At 48.7% G+C, this 10,219-nt stretch overlaps 1 protein-coding gene and 1 long non-coding RNA gene across 2 annotated transcripts; both read left to right on the top strand.

The window, feature by feature from the left end:
* Window positions 1-2,369: 2,369 nt before the first annotated feature.
* LOC109390579 (heat shock protein HSP 90-beta-like) lies at window positions 2,370-3,128 on the top strand. Its single transcript, XM_019657214.1, has 2 exons — window positions 2,370-2,729; window positions 2,849-3,128. The coding sequence occupies exons 1-2, from the start codon at window positions 2,468-2,470 to the stop codon at window positions 2,947-2,949; spliced, it is 363 nt and encodes a 120-aa protein (XP_019512759.1). The 5' UTR covers window positions 2,370-2,467; the 3' UTR covers window positions 2,950-3,128.
* A 3,764-nt stretch (window positions 3,129-6,892) lies between these two features.
* LOC109390588 (uncharacterized) lies at window positions 6,893-9,781 on the top strand. The gene is made up of 3 exons (XR_002125605.1): window positions 6,893-7,748; window positions 8,083-8,154; window positions 8,245-9,781. It is a non-coding gene; the product is annotated as an uncharacterized LOC109390588 (long non-coding RNA).
* The last annotated feature ends 438 nt before the right edge of the window (window positions 9,782-10,219 follow it).

The raw sequence follows: 10,219 nt of genomic DNA, 5'->3' as shown, positions 1-10,219 counted from the left end.
TTCTTATTTTGTTTCTAGCATCTTATTAAACTCTTTTATTTGTCATAATTAATTGTTTTGAGTTAATTTTATTGGGTTTTCTAGTGATAAAATTGTCTTTGGCAAATGATAATTTTCCCATAGCTGCATTTTGTAATTATGTTTTCTGTCTTATCACATCAGCTGTAATATTCATTCTTTGCTATGATTAAATGTGTTGAGCTTCTGAGCAGCTATTGAGAAAAATGTATTGGTGAGCAAAGAGGCTAGGGACTGGGTAAGCAGTTAAAAAAACAAACAAACAATCATCGTAATTTGAGTCTGGGGTGATAGGATGAGGCCTGGACCAGTAGGATGCCTGCAAAGGCAGAAATACAGGGAAGAGAGAGTTTAGATGCTGAATCAGAAATGAGGGCAGAAACTGAACACGAATCCAGGTCTGCACACCTGAAGTCCAGTGGTACGCCTCAGTGACCAGGTATGGGGGCACCCATTCCACTTTCTGTATCACAGTGATTGTTTTAGGGATAGGCACGTGATCCAGACCTACCCCGAAAGACCTTGGCATTCCCCATCCACGTGACCCAATTGGTCCACTCAGAAGTGAAGTTCAGGCATTTTGTTGGACGGTTGGCCAAAGGGAAGCCCTTCTCTGTCTCAGGATTTGGAGGAAGAAGCTAGACGCTACTGGCACCCACCATGGAGAAGGTGGTCTGAGCATCAGGAGTAACAAAGTGTGGATCAAACCTATCTTGAAGCTCATGCTACCTTTGGACTTTCAAATCACATGAACTACACATTTCTTTTGTGGTGGGATTCTGACACTAGCTATATAGAGTCCCAACTGATACACCAGGAAATTGACAATATTTGTAATAGCTACTGACAGACCTGCATCAGGAGGCCCCTTCCTCCAACCTCAGATGTTTCCTCAAAGACACCCTCACAAGAGAGCCAGGACCTAGCACCCACCATCTGCACACTGCTGGAGGTCTGTCTGGGGACATCAGGACTCTGTCCAGGAGTACATTTGTGGGTCCAAAGACCTTATGGTGGAGAACTAAGGGTGCTGGTGGCGACCAGCTGGATTTCCTGACTCGGAGTAGGTGGGACACTCAGCCTTCCTCATCTCATTGTTGCGCTGGGGATTCTAGTAATCAGAGTGGCCCTCTCCATGAAATGAAGGGTCAGAGGGCAGAAAGGGTGGGAAGAAAGCTGACCCAGGGGAGGATGGAGAGATTCAGTGGGCGGGGGAGGGAGGTGACAGGAGGTGGCCCAGGCCCTTTCTCTGAAATCCTGTGAGCTTACCTGGGGGCTGTGGTGCCATGGCCCAGTGTTTACAGGATCTGGTTGAAACTGTCAGTGTGAAATCTACTTCCTGTGTCCTCAGCATGATCAGGTCTATACCTAGGGGTCGGCTGGTGTTGCCACACTCCATACTCCAGTATCCAGAACCCCAGGAACCCAAAGCAGCCATTCTCTCTATTTGCTCATCCCCCACCATCGCCTGCCATCTGAATGTGCAGAGCACGCATGCACACGAGCACCTGGACATGGAGTCTGGGGACAGGGGTGGGGTGAGGCCTGCAGGTTATCATGTGCCAGTGCCCATCCCCAGGGCACGCTGGCACTAGGCAGGCACCGCCTTCCACTGCTGCCTTGTCTGCTCGCCACCCCCAACAGGCACACCATGCTCCTGTTGTTTAATTTTGCTGAACACCGAGTCCCAACCCCGTGTTAATTGGTTTTACTCCAGCCTTTTGTACCTCCCATTAAATGAGGAAATGCCACCCATAAAAATTTAATTTTAAAAGCCAACTTGTTTGTTTTATATTGAAATTCCCCAGGCAGCTCCAGCGGAGGAAACAGACACATTTTCGTTTCATTAAAGCAACTTGAGTGAAGATAAAAAAGAAGCTGAAAAATTAGATTTAAAAACAGAGCGAGAAGCATTTAAAGAAAATGAATGAAAATGAGCTGCTGCAGAGGGCAGCAGAGATAGCAGCTCCACCACTGCCCGCCTCTCTCGGCCCTGTGCCTCCTGCAGGGGAACAGAGGAGCAGAAAGGGTGGTCGGTGGACACTTGGCTGGGGCCTGGAGAAGGCAGGACCATGGACTCTTCTCCCTGAAAATTAGCCCCCGGATGTCCTAGAGGAAGCAAACTAGACGGACTCCACCCCGGGGCCAGCAGCAGCCTCTTCCTCAAAGACAACCTGCATGATGGTTAAGCCAACTGGGTGTTCCTGGCTCTACCCCTTACCAGCTGTGTCATAATGGAAGGCAAGGGGCCTCGGTTTTCTCATCTGTAAAATGGGAACAATAATGTTACGTTGTTGTTGGTCTGGAGGAGAGCAAGGCCACATTTGAGAACCTCTGCAAACTCATGAAAGAAATCCTGGATAAGAAGGTTGAGAAGGTGACAGTCTCCAATAGGCTTGTGTCTTCACCATGCTGCATTGTGACGAGCACCTATGGCTGGACAGCCAACATGGAGCGGATCATGAAAGCCCAGGCACTTCGGGACAACTCGACGATGGGCTACATGATGGCCAAGAAGCACCTGGAGATCAACCCCGACCACCCCATCGTGGAGACCCTGCGGCAGAAGGCGGAAGCTGACAAGAATGACAAGGCTGTCAAGGACCTTGTGGTGCTGCTGTTTGAAACTGCGCTCCTCTCCTCTGGCTTTTCATTTGCAGATCCCCAGACCCACTCCAACCGAATCTACCGCATGATTAAGCTAGGCCTAGGTGAGCATCCCTTCACCAGAGTGTGGCAAGGCAAGGCGTTGGGAAACTTGTCTCCTGGGGACAGATTTGACTTAATGCTATTTGGGTCAAATGTCATGTGACATTCTTTCCATTTTTAGGCATTGATGAAGATGAAGTGACAGCAGAACCCAGTGCTGCTGTTCCTGACGAGACCCCCCCCTTGAGGGAGATGAGGATGCCTCTCACATGGAAGAAGTAGATTAGGAGTTCTACCTGCAAATCTTGTGCCCTGTGTATAGTGTCTCCATGGCTCCCCCAGCAGCCCTGAGTGGCCCTGGCCCACCTCGTTTTCTCTGCTGATGTCTAGTGGTTTTTTCCTCTCCTGTCTTTCTGCCTAAGGCAGGATACAAGGGCCTCCAGCCTTCCCTTCCCACATTTGACATTGGGTTTGGAATGTTGTGTGTCGTGGGGAGTTTTTTGTTTGTTTATTTTGTTCTGAAATTAAAGTATGCAAAATAATAATAATAATAATAATAATAATAATAATAATGTTACGTTGTTGTGAGGATTGAGTAGGATAATACCTTAAAAACACTTAAAACAGAGCCTGGTATGCAGTAAGTGCTTAATAAATGTTAGCTTTTATTACCTGATCCTGCTGCAACCCTTCCACTCCATGCTCCTAATACCGTCCCCTCTGCTGAGTACGCCTGCCTCCCTCCCTCATCTACACATCCCCTCACCACTCAAAGGTCCTTTTAATGATGTCTCTAAACTAAAGACAGCTAAGAGACATCGAGGTGAGGTCTGAGGAGAGGTTTGGGGAACCCCCATTCTATGGCACAATTCTTGTGGCCCAAACCAACTCATTAAAATTTTATCATAATCCTTCTAAGGAAAGCCAGCCTCCCTGGGTTCAAATCCCAGCTCCACCATTTAACCAACTGTGTGTTCTTGGACAAGAAAGAGTCTTCTGGTCCTCAGTCTCTCCATCAATAAAATGGGAACAATAACTGGCTCAGCCACACATTGTCATGAAGAGCCAATCCAACAAGCTCTGCGGGGTGCCCAGCACAGCTGAATGCCCAGCGAATGGCCACTATTCCACATCAGGTCTGGGGGTCTGAGGCTGTGGAGGTGGAGAAGGGGGGGGCAGGTGTTTCCATAATAGAGTGACCTCACCTCCCAGTTCCTGGTTGTTGCCATGAGGCAGCTATTAATGGCGCTCCCTTTCATTCTCCAAAGTGTCATAATCTAGATGACTAATTATATAGTCATCCTACTCCAAATTTCCCATCCCAGTGAGAGGCCTCAGAGCTGGAAACCCTGAGCCCTAACCTCACACTTGGCTCAGGCTAATGAAGTTCATTACCTCACTTAACCTGATCAAGAAACAGGGTGGGGAGAGGCCTGGGGAAAGGCCAAGGGTGCTGAGGTGGGAGTCTGGGATTCCTGGCCTCCTCCCCACTGGGCAGTTTGCACAACCACTGATCCTTAACTTCCTCTTCCCTCCCAGAGGAAATTGGTAACAGTACTATCTTACCAACGGTTGGTTGCAAAGATCAAATTCAACCAGCAAATGAATGTGAAAGTGTTTTGTAAACTGTCAAGTGTTGCTCACAGTCTGATAAGTACCATTAGGAGGTCAATGACATCCACTCCAAGCAGAATTTCCAGCTTCTTCTATTCCTGGAGGTGACCAGAGCGGGAAACACAGAGAATTACAAAGGGGCCCAGATGGGGAAGGGGCCGTCTGCTCAGCTCCTCAGCACATGGAGGTCCTATAACTCATAGCCTGTGTCCCACAGACCCTGACCCACTTCCCACAGGCATCCAGCATCTGCCCAGGGCCCGCTTGTCCCCCCGCCCCCCTCAGGGACACCTCCTCCAGGCAGGGGCCATCGCTGCCCCCAGGCTCCATCCCATTGGCTGTGAGAGCTACCTGAGGGTGGAAGGTGAGGGAGCTGCCTTGTGGGCTGCTTCTCAGAAATGCTCACAGAGGACATCTTAGGGGCTGCCCCTTTTTATTCTAGGCAGAATTTTTTCCCAGTAGTTCCAAAATTATACACTGAGGAACACCTAGGACTTAATGACAGTTCTGAGAAAGTGAGACCATTGGGTGGGGCTCCAGGCTCTCTCTTCTCCCTCCTCTCTCTCTCCCTCCCCCCCACTCTCTCTCTCTTTCTCTCCTCTCTCACTCTCTTCAACCAGAACAGCTCTATTTTATATATATGTATATTCTCTCCAAGATTTTGCTTGCACAAAAATGTCCACCGTTAAAATGTTTTTACAAAAACACTCTTCTGTGGCTCCCCTTCTCTTCCTTCCTCCCTTCCTGAACTATTCAATCCTAAAGCCCCTGGGTACAGAAGAGCAAGGAGACCTCTGTGCAGGGGTGGGGGAACGTTGGAGGACCAGAGCAGGACGAGGAGGGGTCGTGTGGGGGAGGCAGCCCAGCATCAATGTCAGAGGCCCCCGGCAAGGTGAGGAGATTGTCTATCACAAGGGACGGTCTGGCCTGAAGTATCAGAATACAAATGGGGCAAGGGGGCGTTCACACGCGGGACAGCTGGTGCTGATGTCAGCTCAATCAGGTTAAGTAGGGCAGTCATGCAGGCCATGCAGGAGGGATGCGCCCAGCATGAGGAATCAGAGGCCCAGCTGGATGAGGAGGGAGCCTGCCTGGGAGAGGGTGCAAAGCCTGAGTGAGGAGGGTGTCTAAACGAAGGAAGTGGGTAACCCTGCCAGGGGAGTCACAGCCGGAGAGGGGGAGGGACAGAGAGAAGAGGGACGGCCCAGATGGCCAGGCAGGCAGGCAGGCCTCAGGCTCTGCCTCCTCTGTGGCCCGTGCAAATCCTTCCTAAAGCCAAGGAAGACCTAGAGCACCTTCCCAATCAATAGCTGAAGTCATCAAATATTCATTAAGCACCAGTGACGTGCCGGGCAGCATGGTTGGTGCCGGGGAGAGAACCGAGATGGAACCTGACAACAGCCCGGCAGGGAGGACAGTCATGGAGCCACCATTATTGAATGGGAGCTATGGGAGCACCTGGGGGGAGGGCAGCAGCACGACCTCTCCTGGGGGATCAGAGAAGAGGCCAGGTGAGGGGTGAAGGAAGATGAGTTTGTCAATGGGGCCGTTTGGCAATGACTCTGGACCCTGTTTCTCCCGGGCCCATCCTCACCCACCCAGGTACATCCCATCCCCAAAGGCCAGAGCCACCAAGAACCTCACAAGAGGCCTTTCCATCCATCCTGGTTCCCCAAGACCTCCAGCCTAGTCTCAGAACTCGGGCTAGATGGGGGGCTTCAGGGGGCTGTCTCATTTCTTTGTTCCAGCCCCCACTTCAGCTGGGGGCTCGCCTAGGTGGGAAGGTCCCCACTCTGCTTTCCTTTCTGAGGTCCAACATCCCTCTTTTTTTTTTTTTTTTAGCTGAGCCATCCCGCCACCTGTTGGTAGCTCACGGCTGCTCAGCTCGGGCTGACTCGAACCACTGTTGCTCAGAGCTCAAACTCTTTTTTTTTTTTTTTTAAAGATTTTTATTGGGTAATTGGGGGGATGGGAACAGTGATGGGGAATTGGGGGAAGGGGAACAGACAAGTTGCTGTCCTTTTGTTCTTCAGTCTAGTTGTGGAGGACATTGCTTCACTGGCCCAAGGTGGCACCATCATTGCGCTCTTCCCTGGCGAGGCAGATCAGTCGCTGGCTTCTGGACGGCCGCTCACTGCGGCTGCTGGCCGCTCACGCTGGCTGCTGGCTACATATGGTAGCCCATGGCAACCCACTGCCACAGGGACTGCAGCCTACGCCGTCGCCAGCGACTCACAGCAGCCCAGCTCCAGGTTGAGCTGTTGTTCAGCATCTTAGCTGTGGAGGGCAGTGTCACTGGCCCTCATATGTGGGATCCGAACCGGGGCCCTCTGGCATCCCAAGCAAGTTCTTACCAACTGAGCCACTCAGCCGGCCCTCCAACATCCCTCTTAATTGAGAAGTTCTGACTGGTGTTTACATCTAATCCCTCTTGTTTTCTCTATTCTTAAGAGAAATGGCTAACTGAGGCCCTTCACCAAACCCGCTGAAACACTGATGAAGTCAGTCATGGGAGGAGATGGGGGAAAGGAGCCAACCAAGTCAGCGAGTTGGGTGGGGCCTGCACCAAAACCCTCCCTCCTCTCCCCCTCTCCCGTCCTTATTTCTTCCTTGAAATCCTAACCTACCATCCTTCTTTTGGGTCTCTCTGCCCTTCCCACGCTCAGGTGAAAGCCCCACTCATGCACCCCATCAGCACAACAGCCCTCAGTCTTACTCCCAAAGAGCCCTTTTAGCATAGAAATCCTGCAGAGATCCCACTCTAGGTGGTCCCTTCCATTTGGGCCTCAAGATGGACCGGCCCAGCCTAGAAAAAGGATCGCCTGGACTCCTTACGACCTGATTTTCATACTTGTAACAGCCCCAGGAGAGGTGGAGGTTGGACCCGGAAAGGACTTCTTTTTGCCCAGAGATGAGGCAATGGCCTCCCAGCGGTTACCAGGAGGGGGCGCGACAGGCCAGCCCACGGGTCGTGTGATCTGAGGACCCAGCCAGGTCGCGGAGGAGCGAGGGAGGGTCTAGCCGGCGCTGGGAGCCAGAGGGTGCCGGGCAGCTGGGAGAGCTGTTGGAGGAGCCAGGACCACCTGGGCGGAGGCTGCACACCCGCGCGCCCGCCCCTACACGGGAAAGGGAGTGGCATCGCGTTCCGCCTAGTCATCGCCTGCAAAGACTCGCGTCACCTCTGATGTCAGTGCTTCAAGGGGCTTCTTTCCAGCTCCGGGCTCCAGGAAAGGGCGTCGCGGCGCCAGAGGTTACACAACTTCCCCAATGTCGCGGTTAAGAGACGTGCAGGCCAGGGGGTTCGAACCCAGGTCTGTGGGCGCCTGCTGTGTGGGTCTAGTGCCTGCCAGCATCGTCCGCAGGTGGCCTCGCTCCGCGCACCACCCTTGACGAATCCCCTGCGGGAGCCAGACCAGCCTTGGCCTAGCTTCCTCCTTCCTTTCTCGTCTCTAAAAGGGTCTTTCGTGGTAAGAGCTCCTTGGCAGTTTTATCATTTAAAAGAGCTCCCTGAAACCACAAATGTTTTTAAATGAATTCAGGCCCCAAATTCCCGGAGTGGGGTAGGGAGGCGGAAGATAATGATCATCTTTTCATTGTGAAAGATAGATGCGAAGGGCAGGGCGCAGGGGCCCTCCACCGACCTCCAGAGCTGAGCTGGCGGGGATATGAGGGCCCTCGCGGCTCCGGGAAGTGTCTCCTTTTGAAAACTCACCGGTCCTTGTTCTGAGTGTTTTGAGTTCAGTCCATTATGAGAAATCTTTTGAGGATGAACATATTCAAATCCAGATGTTGTCCCCACAGAACAAAGAGCTCCCTCCAAATTCTCTTTATGGAGAAGTAGCTTCTCATCCATTGAAGGAATAACATCTCTTGGTAAGTGGAAAGTTTTTTCCCCCAGCCAAGAACTTGCTGCTGTGAATTTATTAAAAAACAATTTAATAGCCTGTCTCTGTTCCATTTCAGATGCAAGGACAGCAGCGACAAGATGGAATGTCACCTGCTGATAGATTTGATTCAATAGAATGAATATGGCTTCACTAAGGAGAGAACGTTGAATTTTTTTTAAATATGTTATTTATTTAGATAGATTTCTTTTAATTCAAGACATATACATTCTAATGGGACAAGTATAAGATGACATACAGATTATCATAAAAACTTCCCAAACCATACACTTCATTTTGCTGATTCAAAAATGTTTGAATAACAGCTTTTCAGAAAGAAGGGTGCATTAGATGTACACATCGATTGTAAGACAGCACCAATTAAAGTAATATCCATTTTTTTAAAGTACACCTTAAAATAGGGGAAATGTGGATTGCATATTTTACTATAATATATATATATATATATATGGATTTTTATCAGTAGGGTCTAATATTTTTGTTGAAACTATCTGAGAGCCCAAAGCAGGAACCTTTCCTCACTCTACTTGCATACCACTGGTGACAGGGTGTTCACTACCTCTGAATGTAATCTTTTTCCTTGTGGGGATGTTCTGGCAGTCAAAGTTGGTGCTCAGCCCCTTGTTATCACCACAGGTCCTAGTTCAGCCCTTGGAGCCAGGCAAGGTTATACTATTGCTCCTACCTCTGCCCCTCTGAGTCTGTATTCTCCAAGGTCAGTACCCCCAAGTCCTCACTATTCCTTGCCCTCTACAAATTGGACTCTGGTCTTTCCCTGTCCCCTCAAAAGTATGGCAACCAGAACTGAATGCAACCCTCCAGCAGTCACCTCCCTCATCCCTAACCCTATACCTCTATAGATGCAGCCTGAGATCACATTAGTTTGGGGCTGAAGTAAAATGTGATGAGATCACATTAGTTTGGAGCTAATAATGTGGCACAGAGAGGTCAAGCAAGTTGCCCAAGGAAGCAGGACTGGAAGGAGACAAAGTCAGGATTCAAACTCTTAGCCCTTCCAGTGAACCCCAAGGGTTCAACGAGTTTTCCCAGGGGGTTCATGTCTCTAAATGTAGTACTACCATCTGTTTCTACTTCTATATTTTAATCAATTAATAAACACTAATTTATTAATTTTTTTAAAGGGAACTGTTCGAAAGATTCGGTGCTTATCAAGCGGGGATTCAAAATTATCAGACCTTTTATTAATCAACTGAACACTGCCAGCCCCTGGAATGGTTTTGCATATGACACAGTTTTAAATTATTTTGATTATAATAACAAATGTATAGTCTATACTCATAATGCATCATGGGTTAAAAACACAAATTCTAACCAAAAACTGGTGCTGAAATACAAGTTAAGATAGGAAAAAAATTTTAATGAAAATATTTCTGCAAATTCCTCTTATCTACACACTGCTTACATCTGATCACAGTCTCACACATACTTGATAAATGCTGTTGGGACCACCATGTATCCACCAGGATAATTAAATTTGATCCCTACCTTACACCTATGCCAAAATTAATTCCAATAGATACAAAAAAAACAATACATAAAAAAATGAAACCAGGGCAGCTGGGTGGCTCAGTTGGTTAGAGCACATGCTCTGAACAACAAGGTTGCCAGTTCGATCCCCGCATGGGCCACTTTGAGCTGCACCCTCCTTAAAAACATAAAAAAAGAAGGAAAAAAATGAAACCATATATGTGTTAGAAAATAACGGGAGAATTTGTGTCATAAATCTCAGAATAGAGAAGTCCTTCTTAAGTAACACAGAAAACCCCCCAAGCCATAAAGAGAATGATCTGTTTGTTTACACAAAATTGAAATTTTTTTCCCTGGGTAGAAAAGAAAAGAAAAAAGAAACTCATACACAAAGTCAAGAAACAATTCAGTAACAGGAAAAGAAAATATTTGAAATATATTTCAAAGCACTAATTTCCATCTTCAGACCTCCTACAAATCAATAGGATAAAAGATTGATAATTTAATAGAAAAATAGGCAAAAGATGTAAACAACTGGTCACAAA

The sequence above is a fragment of the Hipposideros armiger genome, unplaced genomic scaffold, assembly GCF_001890085.2.
Source record: "Hipposideros armiger isolate ML-2016 unplaced genomic scaffold, ASM189008v1 scaffold_10, whole genome shotgun sequence".
Taxonomy (NCBI): Eukaryota; Metazoa; Chordata; class Mammalia; order Chiroptera; family Hipposideridae; genus Hipposideros; species Hipposideros armiger.
The sequence above is the reverse complement of the archived record's forward strand: the minus strand, read 5'-3'. Positions and strand labels throughout refer to the sequence as shown.

Coding starts and splice junctions, on each gene's coding strand:
- LOC109390579 (XM_019657214.1), top strand. CDS start 2,468: ATGGAGCGGATCATGAAAGCCCAGGCACTTCGGGACAACTCGACGATG. Junction 2,730..2,848: donor CATGATTAAGCTAGGCCTAG/GTGAGCATCCCT, acceptor TTCCATTTTTAG/GCATTGATGAAGATGAAGTG.